This window comes from Crotalus tigris, unplaced genomic scaffold (assembly GCF_016545835.1).
Source record: "Crotalus tigris isolate CLP2741 ecotype Arizona unplaced genomic scaffold, ASM1654583v1 scf7180000017774.6281472, whole genome shotgun sequence".
NCBI lineage: Eukaryota > Metazoa > Chordata > Lepidosauria > Squamata > Viperidae > Crotalus > Crotalus tigris.
Window position 1 is genome coordinate 5,604,186 of NW_024096625.1, and position 18,439 is coordinate 5,622,624.

The window sequence follows — 18,439 nt, forward strand, 5'->3', positions numbered from 1 at the left end:
GCAGTGACATCGCAGCGGCAGCCGAGGGGATGGAACTTTCACCTCTTTTAACCTCGGAACCCAATTGTAGTTTTCTATTGTCAATCAGACGCTGGCAGAACAAATAAAATCCCTCCCCTCAAGCACTATCTCCAACGACGCGTCACAATTCATCTCTCTTCATGAAGCGGCGGGACCTACCCACTTTTGGAAAAGAAAGAAAGAAAAAAAGGCGGGCCTCACTTGAGTTCCCACCTCTCTAACGAATTCTATTGGTGTCGTAACTGGTTGCGATATTGCTATTGGCTATCTTTGATGGCCACTCAAATAGCGGCTCTGCTGGGCGGGGCAGGCATCTGTCGTGTCCCGAGTCTCTCTTTCCATCAGCTCTTCTGTCTTCTTCACACTTTTGTGGGAGCTGTAAAGCGAGTGGAGCTGAGATCGGCGACGCCAAGGGGAAAAGCAGCGGATCTGGAGGGCGACTGTCTTGACCCAGAGTGAGACAAAGGAATAGGCGTGCGCTCTGAAGGAACTTTTTTTTCCTGAGAAAAGGGTAAAAAAAAAAAAAAAAAAGGAATCGCTCTCTTTGTGTGCGCGTGCGTCTCTCTCTCTCTCTCTCTCTCTCTCTCTCTCTCTCTCTCTCTGTGTGTGTGTGTGTGTGTGTGTTTGTGTTTATGTGTGTGTGTGTGTAGGGATTTGGGATGATTGGCTGGAGCAGGTCTGGAATAGCGGCTCTGGGGGCAGGGGAACAGCGGTTTTCTTTTCTCCTCACGGCGAGGTCGCAGTTTTGAACCCTCGTCCCCACCCGGGAAATTAGCTTTTTTTGCCGCGGCCCCTCTCCTCCCCGCCTTTGTGTTTCCTCCACTGAGGAGAGGCGGGAGGCGGCGAGGAGCCAAGAAGCGGGGTTCAGGGCGTGCCGGTTACTGTCCTCTGGTCTCGATCTGGAGAGGCGACAAGTTACGGTGACAACGGAAGGCGGGCAGCGAGGTGGCCAAGCGCGAGTGCTGGCATGGCTGGAGCCCCTCGCTGCTGGAGTGGGATTCGGTTGGGCGCTGAGGGAGACGGCGAGGAAAGCGAGTTGCTACCCGGCGGAGAAAGGTCCTGGTGCGAGGCGCGACTCTCAGCTTTTCCACGTCTAAAGGTCAGGTCGGGATACTTGAGCTTTTAGATCCTCCCGCTCAGGCCTCCGAATCTGAGACTGCCCCATTCCGCTTGAGCCGCTGGAGAGGGAACTGCGGGAACTAAGTTGGGCCAAGTTCTGAGTCAAACGGGCGGCATCGGGAGGTCACCGTGCAAGCCTACCCTACTCTCGGCATTGTAGCTGCTTCTCTTACTTTTGCTCTGCACGTTTAGCCAATTGCAGCAAAAATTAAAAGAGGGAGGGAGGGAGGAAGAGGAACAGAACTCTGTGGCCCTTCATTATGGAGCATTTTAAAGCTTCCTTCCACCATAACTCAAACAACACTCCTCCCCTTTCTAATTTTTAAGAATGGGTTAACAAAATGATCCAAAGGAAATCAAATAGATTTCTAGATTTCATATTATATATGTGAGCATAATGAACTGCATGCTTTGCAGTCCACCTCCAGGCACACAACCCTAGTTATGGTTTTCATTTTAGACTAAAAACAATTCAAGAAGCAGTGTTACATTTCTATAATTTTTATATGGGACCTACATTGAACACCCACAGAAATTACAGACTGTGCAGGATCCATCAGCATGCAATGAGCTACCTCCAACGATTCAAAGATTTTTGTGCAAGTGGATTTGATATACAGGTAGTTCTTGACTTACAACCACAATGGAGCCCAAAATTTCTGTTAAGTGAGACATTTGTTAAGTGAATTTTGCCTGGTTTTACGACAGATATTAAAGGAATCATTGCAGCTGATAAATTAGTAACATAGTTGTTAAGTGAATCTGCCTTCCCCATTTTGCTTCTCAAAAGGTTGCAAAAGGTGATCACATGACCTTGGGACACAGTAACAGTGGTAAGTATGAACCAGTTGCCAAGCATCTGAATTTTGATCACATTATCATAAGGATGTTACAAAGGTGGTAAGTTTGAAAAATGGTCATAAGTCACTTTTTTAGTGATGCTGTACCTTTGAACAGTCACTAAATAAACTGTTGTAAGTTGAGGACTACCTGTATCAAATTTTATTCACATGATTTTTGCACGGGATCCTTATAGAGCAATGAGACTAATTATAGATCACATCATTATTGATGTGTTGCACTGCCACTTTCCACACTAGTCAACCATTCTAGGGTCCTTCCCTTGAGGTCTCCCTTTCAAATATTAAGCAGATCTGCATGTTTCTACTTATATCTGGAGCCAAAGTTAAAGAGGTGCGGCGTCCTGCTGAGAGATATAAACATCCTACAGACTTTTAAACATCAAAATGCTCAATGGAAGTAGACTATGTTAGCTTTGGAGATACAATTTTATTTTTAAGATAAGTTCCATCTTTTTAAAGATAGTTATTTTAAAAGAGTAACTATTCTATCATAGCATAGACCTAATGAATCAGAATAGGAGCACTTCTACTGTAACTATCATTGTGCTGACAGATGATTGCATTGGAAGCAGCTAAGGAGAAATTGGGAAGAATGAACACAACAGCAAGATGGTATGAGAGGAAAATTGATCTTGTGTTATGTAACTATCTCTTGCTGTTGGCCTTGAGTTACGTCTTTGCTTGTATTTTGCAGCCTTTTCTTGTTGCTCTGATATTTGTTCCATGTGGAAATCTGAGTTACTCTTGATTTCACATGATGTTAGAATAGCAGCTCCCAATCTTTTCTATATCCCTCACCGTTAGAACGCTTCTGATATACTCTTGCACTTCTTACAGAAGTTCAAAATAATGGCAAGAATTATGCATATGCACTATAATTTTGAAAACCCAAGTTTTTGCACTCCCTGGAATATCTGGGTCGGTCACTGGGATCAGAGGTTTCGTCTTCCAAGCTTTTGGAGTTATGCTGGAGCCCATCCTCAAGGAAATTCTAATGGAATATTATATTCCATTAATTTGAAAGTTTGGAAGACTAAACATTCTAGTCCCAGTGACTGACCCAGATTGAATCCTGCAACATTATCCTGGGACACATAGAATTGCGCTCTTGCTTTAGATCACAATTTTATACCATGATAATATGTAGAAATAGATGGTTGATGAATTAATTCTTTTCTCACATGGATCCTATGTAAGAGTTACATAAAAATTAGATTTTAGCCAGATTTTGGGAATGGTTCTAGACAGAAGAAAAGTAGCTACAGCCCAAAGAATTAACAGAGACATCCATGAATCTTAATTCAAACTGATATTGTAGCAGATGCTTCTGTGGAATAGAATCTACTTCATAAAATTCACGAAGAAGAAAAAATATGGATTTGGATACCTAGTTGGTTTTGTAATGTCCTATCCTTTATAGAATCAGCACATTCAGAATATGATATTGGATGAGGGTTTTGTCAAAGGCACTTGGATTCCTATAAAGAGATTTTTATAGGCAAAGAAATTAATTTTCTTCAAAGGGCATCTGTGTTCACAAGTTAATTTATATGCAACTAGATCTTCTGCCAGAAGAAATACAACTGGAAATGCCAACAAAGGGTTTATCTTTCAGATTCTTCATTATTAATAAAGTGAGTAATTGTAAATGTATGTTATGGAAATAGTTTCTACAGAGATAATGCTAGTATTCAGTTTCTGAAAGATACAAATTAGTCACTCTATTCTCATTCTTTTCATTAATAAGTATTTTGGCATTGACTGTTTTGCTGCTTTTACTTGATCATAATGCAATAATGAGATGTGATCTTTTTGATCTATTTTTCCATGGGTTACTACCATGCATTTTAATATCTATATCAAGAAAATAATTTTAAAATCATTTTCCCATTATTAACTGCAAAATGAAAATTGCCTTTAAACATTGTTTTTTTATTTTTTTGCAACTTTGTATGTATAGCAAAGGCTGTCATTTGAACTTTTCAGGTTTGAAAGGTAGGCTACATTATATTCCACTCATGCAGTTTTATGATTTAAAAATAGTTAGCAAATGTCTTAAAGAACTTTTACAATATGCATAACAGGTAGATATATTTTCTGAATTATAGTCTTTAATTTTTAACTCTTTTGTGCTACAAGGTTTTTTTTCCTAAATCAAAAGAGTCTAAAGTAAAATTAATATGAATCAACCAGATAGAACCTCATATTCTATGAGTCATTATAAAAACTGAGTGACAAATATCACAGAGTTAGTTTAATAGCTGCTTATCTTGGCATCAGAGTATGTGTTCATTTGACATGTATACATAAGGAAATTTATAGCATTTATAATTTAGAGTTCACAATAATGCAGATTTTCTGCCTAGTAATTGTGTGCCATGGTAATTTCTTTTGTAAAAGGATTCTGACAATATTTTTATGTCAGTAATTTTTTTGGAGAAGAAAAAATTTATTATATTGCATTAATTTCAATTATACAGATATTATGCAAAAATCCAGACATATGCAGTTTCTCCTCTGCTTTTTAAAAATGTTTTAAATTTTATCCAAAATGCAAAATCAGAAATTTTCTAATGCAGGCAGTTGGAATTTGTTGGGTATATATAAAACAAAAACAGAATAAAGATATTTCCTCTAGGCAGTGGAAAAATTGTAGTTAATTATATTTATTTACCAACTTCTTCCTAAAGCTTCTGATGATATACACATTCTTTCTTTCTTATCCTTCCCCCTCATCCCCAGTTGAATTATTCCAAATGTATTCCATGAACTTTATGACTAAATCAGGATATGAATGCTTTCCTTCTAAATATTAATCTGGTACTTTAATGGTTGGGGTTTTATCATCATGCTTTTTTTCCTACACTAGTGCCAGAATCAGTCAATAATTTCTGAGAATCTGTATGGTGGATCATATCAATCATAATAGGAAATAGCTATTTCCAAATTGCCTTAATTTCAGTGTTAAATATAGAAATAGAATCATAGGGTTGAAAGGGACCTTGAGGTAGGAGTCCTTATACTATCCTGGAAAAATGGTTGTCTAATTTCTTCTTAAAACCTCCAGGAATGGAGCACCCATAACTTTGGGAGGCAAGATGTTGTATTGACTAATTGTTCTTACGGTTAAGAAATTTATCCTTAGTTGAAGGTTGGATCTCTCTCTGATGAGTTTCTACCCATTGCTTCTTTTCTTGACATCAGGTGCTTTGGAGAATAAATTAACTTCCTCTTCCCTGTGACAGCCTTTCAGTTATTGGAAGAAGTCTATTATGTCACCCCTGAGTTTTCTTTTCTTAAAGCTAAATATACCTAGTTCCCTTAGCTGTTTCTCATATGAAAACCTTTTAAATTTTAGGAGGTGGGACTCTAATATATTTATCAATTAATTCTTTGGTTCTTTTTGTCAGCAGCCAGTACATCAAATATCATGCCATCAAATAAAATTACCATCAGAAAGTTCAAAGCACAGAAATAACTAAAGAAACAAGAGACAACCGAGCAATAGCTACAGATGTGCCCACAGCATTCTTCGAAAGCTTGCTGTCACCCACCAATCACATAACTATGTAACATAGTTGTGATATAGCTTAATATGAGATAATAATACAAATCTCACAATACTTATTAATTTAACCAGTCTATCTTATTTTGATTTTCTATTAACCTCAAGTTTAGGATATAGAACAATACATTTGAATTTTAGAAAGAACTTCTTAATGATAAGAGCAATTTAACAATGGAGCAAAGTTCTGCTAATGTTTCCTTATCATGGTGGGTAGTGTTATTGTGAGGGAATGAGAGAAAAATGCCAGCAATGTACGCCAAGAATATGTACTCTCACTATGGTCACCCACGGTATGAAGCTTATCCTAGTTGTTCAGCTAAAGCAAGCAGACACCTATATCAGGCAACAGGGATACAGAAGGATATGGAGATGAATTATCACGGTAGAGACAAAAGCAAAGATGTCTTTTCATACTACGTAAGAAAAGGCAGTGGTAAACCATTCTTGAATTTACCAAAAAAATCACATGGAAAGACAAGATGAAGTAATTGATAATATTGTGAATGACACTTACCATGCTATTGAAAAAGTAATGAAAATCTTTTGGAGTATTAATTGGTATTTTCCACAAGGAAGAACTCAGAGCACCTCTGTTGATAAACATCTCAATGAATCACACTTCAAACAGGATCTTATAGTTTCCACATGGAATCAGGAACAGAACAATAGGAAAGACAGCACAGTCTACAATTGTTTTCCCAATGAACAATTCATAGCAACTCATAGTAAGAAATACAACAAAAATCAAGAATTGGTAACAACTGAAATAGCATGTAAACCTAGTAAAATAAATAAACATATAATCCAATTAGTAACTGTGGAAGAAGTTTAAATATCACCTCAGGTTAGCTTGAGACAACTTAACTTTCCAAAGTTTGAACTTTTCCTTCTGGGTAGTGGCAGAGTGACAACATTTTAGAATAGCTATTCCAAAACAGCCTTGGAACCCAGACTGCTCTTGGAATGCAGATGCTCTTCATTAGTTTGTACAGAACACAAGCAGAAAGGAAGCAAGTGGGCACCAACTCTTGGTTATTGTAGCACAGTTTTTTACTTATTGTTTTCAAAAAGCTTTTTCAATCCTTTAAGAAATTATAGTATCCCAGCCATCTTTGTTGTGAGAAACTGTGAAGCTTTGTCTGACTTATGTATTACCAATACCCCAAAATACTTGTTTGCCCCAGAAAAGCAATTGATTTGATCATTTTTTTCTGGGCAAATAGCATATAATTGCTGCTATTCCTTACTTTTCCTTCATACTAAGTTTGTAGATCAAAACTTGAATTAAAAAGAGCTTAGTTACCTTTTCTGAGAGCATGTAGCAGAGATGAAAATGCACTTTTCTCAGAACTGATCAATTTAGCAAACCATCTGATAATGTTAATCCCTGTCTGCTACTTTCTTGGTTATGCTAGTCTCATTTGTCCTGTCTGTCTGGACCATTAAGCATAACGAGATAACATTAGCTAGAAGGGGCTGGGGTGATCAGAGATTTATACTTGTTTTTAACATACAGCTTTATATAGAGAGAACTATGGTTTTTCTGAAACTATAGGTTCCAAGTTGAAAAAAAAAAACAGGACTAAGTGAATTCTGTAACCATGTAGTAGTTATCCTGAGTTTTGTAGCCCAGACTTGTTCTGTAAACCCTTGTAACACTGTTACAATGATTGGCCCTTTCTGAATTTAAAAGATTTTTTTTAAAATTAATTTGGTGATATCCAGAATAAAACAGTAAAAGAAAATCCACCTGTTTTATGAAAGAGAATACACACCACACCAAAACTCAGGACACCACAACTCATTATTAAAGACAAACTGTGGCAGAAGAGGAAGATATCAGCAAAAGAGACTGCAGTTCTTTCTGCTATATATTCTAAAATGCACAAAGTGACACAAAGTTGACCACATCGTTTTTTCTTATTAAATCAGCTGTTTAAGAATGTTTCAAAAATTTTTGTGCTCTTCTGAAATGTATAAGTTAGAATTTGTGAGATTAATTTATGATCTTATGAAAGTATTTATTTATCTTGATTAGGTATAGAATAGTATGTAATATGAAGTAATGTTCACTGATGTGAAATATGAAATTGCATAGGTTTTCTGATTTTCTGAATTAGTTTACATATTTGCTATAATGAAAGAAATATGTCAAAAAACATTAAATTGACATCATAGGATCATTGTGAAAGCCTTGTTAATCATTTAGAATAGAGCTGGAAGGGACCTTGGAGGTCTACTAGTCAAACTCCCTGCTTAAGCAGGAGACCCTATGCCATTTCAAACAAATGGTTGTTGAGTTTCTTCTTAAAAGCCTCCAACAATGGGGCACTCACAATTTCTGAAGGCAAGCTGTTCCACTGGTTAATTGTCCTCACTGTTATAAAGTTTCTCCTTAATTCTAGGTTTCTCTCCTCCTTGATTAGTTTCCATCCATTGTTTCTTGTCTTGCCTTCTGATGCTTTGGAAAATGTTGATCCCCTTTTCTTTGTGGTAGCCCCTCAAATACAGGAATACTGCTATCATATCACCCTTAGTCCTTCTTTTCTCTAGACTGGCCATACCCAATTCCTACAACTATTTTTCATATGTTTTTGTCTCCAAGCCCTTAGTCATCTTAGTTGCTCTTCTTTGCACTTTTTCAAAAGTCTTAACATCTTTTTTGTAATGTGGTGATCAAAACTGGATGTAGTATTCCAGGTGTGGGCTTACCAAAGCTTTATAAAGTGGTACTAATACTTCACATGATTTTGATTCTATGCCTCTTTTTATATAACCAAGGATTGTATTAGGTTTTTTGGTTTCTGACACACGTTGCTGACTCATGTTTAAGTGATCATCCACTAAAACTCCAAGGTCCCCCTCACAGTTATTGTTTTTGAGCCAGGTTTCATCTAATTTGTACTTGTACCTTTGGTTTTTCCTGCCTAAGTATAAAACCTTGCTTTTCTCCACATTAAATTTCATGTTGTTGGATTGGGCACATTGCTCAAGTCTTTTTGGATCCTGAGCTTCTGGTGTGTAGACTAATCCTGCCAGGTTAGTGTCATCTGCAAATGTGATGAGTTTCCCTAATATTCCTTCATCTAAGTCAGTGGTTCTCAACCTTTCTAATGCTGCGACCCCATAATACAGTTCCCCATATTGTGGTGACCCCCAACCACTTATACATCACTGGGTGCCAGGGGCGTGGCCAAAGAAAAGGGGAAAAAAATGGCGGACAGCCTTGTTTGGCGACCCCCGTGAAATGGTCGTTCGACCCCAAATGGGGTCCCGACCCACAGGTTGAGAACCACTGATCTAAGTCATTTATGAAGATATTGAAAAGTACTGGGCCTAAGTCAGAACCTTGTGGTACCACACTGCTTACTTCCCTCCATTTAGATGTAATACCATTAAGGACTACTCGTTGAGTACGGTTTGTTAGCCAGTTACAAATCCATCTGGTGATGATGCTGTCTATCCCACATTTTTCTAGATTACCAAGAAGTAGGTTACAGTCTACTTTGTTGAATGCCTTGCTGAAAACTAAATATACTATGTCCACAGCATTTCGCTGGTCTACTAATTTAGTCACTTTATCAAAGAATGAAATAATATTAATTTGGCATGATATGTTTTTAACAAACATGTACTGGCCACTAGATATAACTTTATTTGTTTCTAGACGTTCATAGATTTGTTTTTTTATTATTTTTTCCAGTATCTTCCTAGGTATTGATGTTAGGCTGATTGGTCTGTAGTTTTCTGGGTCTGTTTCCTCCCCCCCCCTTTTTTTTGAAGATGGGAACCACATCAGCTCTTTTCCAATCCTCTGGTTGTTCCCTGGTGCTCTAGGATTTTTAAAGATATGGTACAATGGTTCTGAGATAACATCTGCCAGATCCTTCAGAATTCCAGGATGTAACCCATCAGGTCCCAATAATTTATATTCATCAAGATCAGACAGGTGTTCTCTTATGCTTAACTTAAAATTTAAACCTTAAAATTTAAGCTTTGCTTTTAGTTCTTGTTTGTAATTCATAAACAAGTTATATATGGTCCTTTTGATAATATTTTTTTCTTGCCTTTTTCTCTTGATAGAAAAAATTGCACTCTAGCTTTCAGAATTACCTTGTACTTTTTAACTTGTACCTTTGCTTCAAGAAAGAGACAGTAACATTTTAAAAAATACTTAGGAAGTTTAAATTGTTTCAATTTCCATCAAATAGTTACTTAATAGAAAAGGCGTTCTGAAGACTACACTATTAAATGTTCTTAAATGAGTCACTTGTTCTCTGTAGTTATAAATACACTCTAGGAAAAAAACCTCTTCGTTTCTGTACGGTCTTGACAACTCAAGATAATGTACCCTGGATTTGTGGAAATAACATGTTATCCCTGCTCATGATTAACTGGCGTCCTATTGATAGAAATAGAGAAAAGAGTCCCACAAACCTGTTAAATTCTGTATCTACATCCATCAACGTACAGCAGATGTATTTTAATGTACATAAAACTTGACCTTCATTTATTAACTTATTAAAAATAATTTTTACAAATTTCTGAAACCTAACTGCAGAAATCTAAGATTCAGCAATTCTGATGACACTTAATGAAATATTGATATTGTAATGTTATTTTGAAGTGGATTTTTCAGTAACTTATTTTATGTATGGACTATTGCACAAGACCCCATATTTTCTCTTTAAAGTATTCTCTGCAAACATGGATTACAGTGATTATATATGATGATCTGATTATTCCAAATTCAGTGTTTGAGTGTACAGACAAGTTAATATGTTTTGGTCAAGCAACATCTGTTCTCACTAACCAAGAAATTGTATATATATTTGAAGAATGCTTCTCTCCCCTGCTTTCTGAAAATAAGTCTATCAGTGGTATGAATTGTCTAACACAGTGGTTCTCAACCTTTTTAATGCCGCGACCCCCAACCGGTCGTAAGTCGAGGACTACTCAACCGGTCGTAAGTCGAGGACTACTCAACTGGTGCAGCACCGTTTGCAGAATGGGACTTTTGGCGGGCTCAGCAGGGCAGAGACAGCTTGGACAATTCCTATTGGCTTTTGAAAGCCAATAGAATTAGACTCTATTCAAGAGAGTCTATTCTATTGGCTTTCAAAAGCCAATAGAATAAAAGGGAGTAGCGCAACTAAGGAAAAGGGGGAAAAAATGGCGGACTGCGTTGTTTGGCGACCCCCGTGAAATGGTCGTTCGACCCCCAAATGGGGTCCCGACCCACAGGTTGAGAACCACTGGTCTAACAGCAGATAATTGTGGAAAATTATAACAGGTGGTCCTTGATTTATCCCATTCATTTCCACCATTGTCTGAAATTGTAATGGTCCTGAACAAAAGGATCATAATCTGTACCCAAGGTTACAGCCACTGCAGTGCCCCCATAGGGACCTGAATAATATTTGATGCTTAGCAATCTGCCTGCCCTTACAACTGACCACAAAGATGCTACAGCTATCCTCACCTGCCTGTCTTCTCCGCATCTTGTCTTTCTGAATCCCTTGGGCTACTTCACACCACATCCTTGTGTCTCTCCTGCCCCATCATATCTTGCTCCACTTACTTCTTCCAAAGATTGTCTTTTCCAAGAAGAAGTAGCTGATGCACCACCCAACCTTCCTATACAGAAACCACATGGTGCCATCCGAAGTGCAGATGCCATTTTAGAAGCAGCTTCAAATTCAATTTGAGAATTGTGGCCACTCCTGAAAATGTGCTTGCTCTGGAATGGCACTAAGTGGCCTCTGTATGGGAAGGTTGTGTGGCAAATTGGCTGCTTCTCCTTAGGAAAGACAACTTTTGGAAAAGGTAAGCGGAGCAAGACTTGTTGGAGAAGAAAGAAGCCCAAAAAGTGTAAGACCCAGCAAGGTAGGAAATTATGCCTCAGAAGTCAGGGAGGCCCTGAGAGGCCTGACATAGTCCATTGTTACCTGGAGAAATGCTACAGTGCAGGCCTTCCTGCAGCTCGGAAAGCAGGACTGTGGTCATTAAACAAAGTGATCATGTAGTTGCTTTGCTTAATGACCACCATGACTTATAATAACAATTTTCATAAGTTGAGGGCTACATGTATGGATGTCTCATTCTTGAGTCTCATTCTTGCTTTCCTAATGTGTCTCTTCTGAATATGAGTGGGCCTACTCTGCTATTGTTAATTTGTTCTTCCTCATATTTATCTAGTATGGAAGCAACTTTTCAGACTAAAAGTTTTATTAAAAAGTCTGAGGCTTCATAAACTGAACATAATACTTTTAATAAAAATTTTAGTCTGACAAGGGGCTACCAGACTTCTCATGATTCTTGACTATTGTAGATTAAACCAGCATTCCTCATTTTATTTAATTTAATACTTTATGAATGTGGACAACATAATGTTGTTGTAGATGCATTTGAATGCAGCCTGTGATCATTTCAACATACTGACTTATGCACAGAAAAGAATAGATACAGCATTGTTAGCAGAAGTTCTAATTTTCTTAGTAATGAATGAATACTTGAAATGTAATTATATAATACATTGTTTAAGATTTGGATTATTAATCTAGTATTAATAAAATTTACATTTGTAATTACTAATTAACATTAGTAATTACATTAGATACTGTGTGAATAAACATTGTTACCTTTCTGTGCATGTAACTGTTAGAAAATTGGTTCAGACTTAGGAATCACTGGTCATTAGTGAACTTAGGTATGTCCTACTTGGCTATATAATATTGTAGCATCTAATATGAGAAAGAAGTTGCATTCACAACTTATATAGTATAGGAACAGAATGAGTGCGTTTATTGTAATACTATATAGTTACAGTTCAGTTCCGTTGGCTACAATGTCTAAATCTTGGAATTGGCCCTTAGAGCCGCTCTCTTATTTGCTATTGAATTGAAAGGAAAAATTATCAGTTCAGTTTCTGCTCTGGTTCTGCTTTCTTTTCTATATCAATTCAAAGGGCAAGTGCAGTTCTGTATAATAAAAAATAAAAAATAAAAATTGTGAAATCTTGCTGGGATAGTCCCAGTTTGTAGGAAAAACATATTAGAAAATTGACACGTATTTTTTATGCTCCACAATTTAAGGCTGAAGATTAAGAACACATTCCAATATGTTGGATGTGGATACAGGGATCGTAGAAGAGTGGTTATCAGAATTCAAGGTAATCCATGAGTTTTGATTTATAAGAAAATTTGAAACTGAACAAGTGAATTATAAAATACATATTCTTATTTTTTTCTTAAAGATTACAATATAGAATGTTAGAATTAATACTAAACTACTTTCCAAAAGTGGTAATAGAAGAGGCCATTACCCTCTTGCCAATGCTGGTAAGATTTTTGAATGTACCTGCTTGATCAGTGTTTGATATAGTGGTATATTTAATTTAACAGACTTTTTAAAAAAATAGAATGGTATCTGTTAAATGATCTATTAAACTGTATATCTTAAATGGTTTTTGTTAGACAGTACCAGAAACATCTATAGCAAGTTATGCTAAAAATTTGAAAGACAAGATTTCCTTGGTTTCATCTTTATATAAAGTTATTCAAGATCTACAAAATGAGGTATGTAGATATTAATTAATTAATTATTGGAGTTGGGGCAAACATTGAATAAATTGCATAGTAACATGATGACAAGAAGTAAAAAAAATAGCTTTAATATTCTTAAATGCAGAGAAGGCCTTTGACAATCTAAATTGGACTTTTATGTTTAAAGTGCTGGAAGAAATAGACTTTGGAAAGAATTTTATTCAAGAAATCAAAGCTGTTTATATATCACAGCAAGCAAAAATTGTTATTAATGGTGATTTAACCAATTCATGTAAAATTCAAAAGGGTGCAAGACAAAGATGTCCCTTTGTTTATTTTGGTGTTGGAAGTTTTGAACAGAGGTATCAGTCAAGATGAGAAAATAACAGGTATAAATATCAAAAAGGAAGTTTATAAATTGAGGGCATTCGCTGATGATTTGGTTGTATTCTTGCAAGACCTAAAAATAATATAGAATATTTGATGAGGCAGTGAAATGAGTTTGAGGTTTTAACAGATTTTAAAATAAACAAATAGACACCAACAATGCTTATTAAGAATATGACCTCACAGGATTGAGATATATTGACTAAAAAGTCTGGTTTAGGATTGAGAAAATGGTGAAATATTTGGGGGTTATATTGTCAAATACAAACACAAAACTGTTTCAAAATAATTATGTGCCTCTCTGGAATGATATTAAAAAGGACTTATTAAGATGGGATAAACTGCCTTTATCATTATTGGGTAGAATTTCTGTAATTAAGATGAATGTCTTACCAAAGATACTTTTTTTGTTTCAGACATTACCAGTACTTGCAACTGATACTCCATTTAAACAATGGCAAATGAATATTTCTAAGTTTAAATGGCAAGGGAAAAACCAAGAATTAAATATAAACTATTGCAAGATATTAAAGAAATAGGCGGTTTGAGTTTACCAGATTTGAAACTGTATTTCAGTGCTTGTTGTTTAGTCTGGCTAAATGAGTGGGTGAACCTTCAGAATAAGAGGCTATTTGATTTATTTAGAAGGTCATGAATGAATTCAGATTTGGATGGCACAGTTATTTATGGGATGACAAAGTTAAAGTAAATGTTGATTTCAACAATCACTTTGTTTGATGTGCCATTCTAAGAGTTTAGAATAAATATAAAACAAGTTTTTTATGAAGATGCCTCTTTGAAAGTTTTTTTTAAAGAAAAGAAATAGTGGCAAAGCCGGACTGGTGGACTTATGGTAAAATAATATGTTTTAATTTTGGTAATCCTATCCTCAAGTTTAAGGAAGAACTAGAATCAGAAGGACATGTCTGCCACTGGTTTACATATCTATAAATGAAAGAAAGATGAGTCAAAAAGAGCAATGGGTTTGACTTTGTTAAAAATGAATTGGAAATCCTACAGTGTGGTAGTGATGAACATACCATTGTTAAGGACTATAAAACATTGAACTTGAATTTGGAAAGTGAATATGTAAAGCATTTAATGATTCAGTGGGCAAGGAACTTTGGATATAATATATATAATATAATATAATATAATGTAAACAATGGGAGAATATGAGGACAAAATTAAAATTTACATTAAATCACAATTTAAAATTTTTTTATAAGATGATGTATGATTGGTATTTAACACCAAATAAGTTATCAAGAGTATATAAAGGTACTTCAAATGAATACTGGAAATGCAAATGTAAAGAAGGGACTCTATTATTTATGGTGGGCATGTGATAAAGCAAAGAAATATTGGAGTAGGATTCATATTCTAATACAGACGATTCTTAAAGTGAATACAAATATAAAATCAAACCTTTCTTTTGGGTTTAAGGGAAAAAGACTTGGAAATTTTTTTTGGAAGTTTGATATTATATATGTTGACAACAGCAAAATTACTTTATGCACAAAAATGGAAGGATGCTTTAATCCCCACAATGGATGAATGGTTGCAAAAGCTGATTGAATTAGCAGAGATGGCTAAATTGATCGCTTTGTTAAAAGAAAAGAACACAATTACTTTTGTTTTTATTTGGAAACCACTTCTGGACTTTGTGCTTGAAGTGGAAAAAATGAAACTTTGATTTTGGGTTTTACTGATTAGATAGATCTGTTGTTATAAAAATGGCTAGTTTATACTATTATGTAAAATAAAAAGGTGAGTCAGAAGTCAATGCCTTTTCTTTCTTTTTCCCTTCTTTTCTATACTTTTCTCTTCCCCTTTCCCTCCCCTATTTTTTCTATTACTTGCTTTTGTATTTTTGTATTTTTTATATTATACACTAATAAAAAGGATAATATAGAAAAATAAATAATAATAATAATAATAATAAAGTAAAAAAATAGAATATAACTATAGAATATAACTTTTTATAACTATAAAAATAGAATATAAAAAATAGAATATATACTCAAAATACTCTTTTAGGTCTTAAATAATGTTTGTTGATATTGCTCTACACAGCCATGAAAATTAGAAATTTAATTTCTAAATGATGTGCTTTTATCTTGAGCAGTTTTGAAGTTGAATATAATTATAACGTGCATCTTTTCAAAAAAAGTAAAGTCTTCAGGAAGGATGATACTTATTACAATTTTAAGCAATGAGGATTCAATTCCTTCTCTTGCTATATTCCTAGTGAACTATACATTAAAGGCACACATTAAAAGGGTTTTTTCTTCCATCATCTATGCAAAGTTTACATCTGTTGAATAAGATAAACAAATGAGGCATACTAAATACTGGGAACCAATATAATACTTAACAAATGGAATCTTTTGAAGTAGTGAGAAAATGCATCTTATAGTGAATAGTTAAACATTGCCAAATGTTTAATGCTTCTTTTTCTTTCAGTTGCTGGAACCAGTCTGTCACCAGTTATTTGAATTTTATCGCAGTGGTGAGGAACTTCTTTTGCAGTTCACACTTCAGTTCCTTCCAGAATTAATATGGTGCTATCTTGCTGTTTCTGCTAGTAAAGACCTACAAAGCAGTGGCTGCATAGAAGCACTTCTACTAGGAGTTTACAATTTGGTTTGTATCTAGACTTAGAATTCATTCATTCAACAATTTATATGTTACTAAATCCCCCCAAAGGCCCTAGATGTCATTACATTTCATTGTTTGATATCATTACAGTGAGGGAAAAATTTTTGATCCCCTGCTGATTTGGTACATTTGCCCACTAACAAAGAAATGATCACTCTATAATTTTAATGGTAGGTTTATTTTAACAGTGAGAGGCAGAATAACAACAAAAAAATCCAGAAAAAAGGTTATAAATTGATTTGCATTTTAATGAGTAAAATAAGTATTTGATCCCCTATCATTCAGCAAGATTTCTGGCTCCTAGCTATCTTTTATGTAGGTGATGAGCTGAGATTAGGAGTACTCTCTTAAAGGGAGTGCTCCTAATCTCATCTTGTTACCTGTATAAAAGACACCTGTCCACAGAAGCAATCAGATTCCAAATTCTCCACCGTGGCCAAGACCAAAGAGCTGTCCAAGGATGTCAGGACAAGATTGTAGACCTACAGAAGGCTGGAATGGGCTACAAGACTATCGTCAAGCAGCTTGGTGAGAAGGTAACAACAGTTGGTGCAATTATTCGCAAATGGAAGAAACACAAAATAAGTGTCAAGGAAGGATCTTGTCAATGATCTCAAGGCATCTGAGACCATAGTCACCAAGAAAACAATTGGTAACACACTGTCATGAAGGACTGAAATCCTGCAGCACCCATAAGATTCCCCTGCTGAAGAAAGCACATGTATAGGCCTGTCTGAAGTTTGCCAATGAATATTGATTCAGAGGAAAGTTGGGTGAAAGTGTTATGGTCAGGTGAGACCAAAATCGAGCTCTTTGGTATCAACTCAACTTGCCATGTTAGGAGGAGGAGGAATACTGCCTGTGACCCCAAGAACACATCCCCACCATCAAACATGGAAGTAGAAACATTATTTTTCTGCTAAGGAGACAGGACAACTTCACCGCATCAAAGGGACAATGAATAGGACCATGTACTGTCAAATCTTGGGTGAGAACCATCTTCCTTCAGCCAGGGTATTGAAAATGAGTCGTGGATGAGTATTCCAGCATGACAATGACTCAAAGCACACGGCCAGGGCAACAAAGGAATGGCTCAAGAAGAAGCACGTTAAGGTCCTGGAATAGCCTAGTCAGTCTCCAGACCTTAATCCCATAGAAAATCCTTGGAGGGAGTTGAAGGTTCGAGCTGCCAAAAGTCAGCCTTGAAACCTTAATGACTTGGAGAGAAGTGGGACAAAATCTGAGATGTGTGCAAACCTGGTGGCCAACTACAAGAAACATCTGACCTCTGTGATTGCCAACAAGGGCTTTGCCACCAAGTACTAAGTCATGTTTTGCGAAGGTGTCAAATACTTATTTCACTCATTAAAATACAAATCAATGTATACCTTTTTTGAAATGCATTTTTCTGGATTTTTTTGTTGTTATTCTGTCTCTCACTGTTTTTTTTTTTTTTTTTATTAAAAGTTTTATAAATTTTACAAGAAAAACAAGAACAATACAGAACAAAAAACAACATATACAAAAGAAAAAAAAATTAAACAATACATATAAAAAAAAAAAAACCCCACCCCACACCCCTCCCAAAAACCCTCCCTTCCCCCCCCCTGAGCTTCCCAGAGCAGAATATAGGCTTAAGAAATAATAAAAAAAAAAATAAAAATTAAATTAAAAACTTTATATTTATATATATAAAAAAGATATCTATAATATATATAAAAATAAAACTTATGAAAAAGCTATATGATATTTTTGTATACCCAATCTAAATTGTATAAATTTTATCCATTTGTCCCAGATAGCAAAAAACTTCTCTTGCGTTTGTTGCTTTAAGAAAGCCGAAATCTTTGCCATTTCCGCCAGATAAGCTACTTTAAAAAACCATTCCTGCAATGTAGGCAAAGATTCCTTCTTCCAATATTGTCCAACTAACAGCCTCGCGGCTGTGATCAAATTTAACATCAATACAACCTCCTTTGTATCACAATCTGTAACAATACCTAACAAAAATAATTGCGGAGTAAATTTTACCCTCCTTCTAAAAATTCTCTGGATATTCCACCATATTTTGATCCAAAATGCTTTTATCTCTCTGCATGACCACCAAATATGATAATAGGAAGCCTCCTTATAACCACATCTCCAGCATTTAGGTTGCACGTCAGGGTACATGTAAGACATTTTTTGTGGATCAAGGTGCCATCTATAAAACATTTTATAAAAATTCTCCCTTAAATTCTGTGCTTGAGTAAATTTGACATTTCTCACCCAAATAA

General features: G+C 35.6%; 1 protein-coding gene across 9 annotated transcripts in view; it reads left to right on the forward strand.

Moving 5' to 3' along the window:
• The first annotated feature begins 319 nt into the window (after nucleotides 1–319).
• The window catches only part of FAM126A (family with sequence similarity 126 member A), a 57,715-nt gene continuing 39,595 nt past the window's right edge, over nucleotides 320–18,439 (forward strand). For 6 of the 9 annotated variants that reach the window (XR_005556502.1, XR_005556503.1, XM_039342119.1 and 3 more), the window contains exons 1-4: nucleotides 320–532; nucleotides 12,666–12,742; nucleotides 13,047–13,148; nucleotides 15,969–16,148. Coding sequence is in view for 7 of the 9 variants with exons in the window: in XM_039342119.1 (XP_039198053.1) it covers nucleotides 12,692–12,742; nucleotides 13,047–13,148; nucleotides 15,969–16,148 (333 nt within the window). In the remaining 2 variants the exon portion in view is untranslated. Of the gene's footprint in view, nucleotides 533–667; nucleotides 1,121–12,665; nucleotides 12,743–13,046; nucleotides 13,149–15,968; nucleotides 16,149–18,439 lie in introns of those variants that run through there. The other 3 variants (XM_039342120.1, XM_039342121.1, XM_039342122.1) reach the window with 3 other exon arrangements.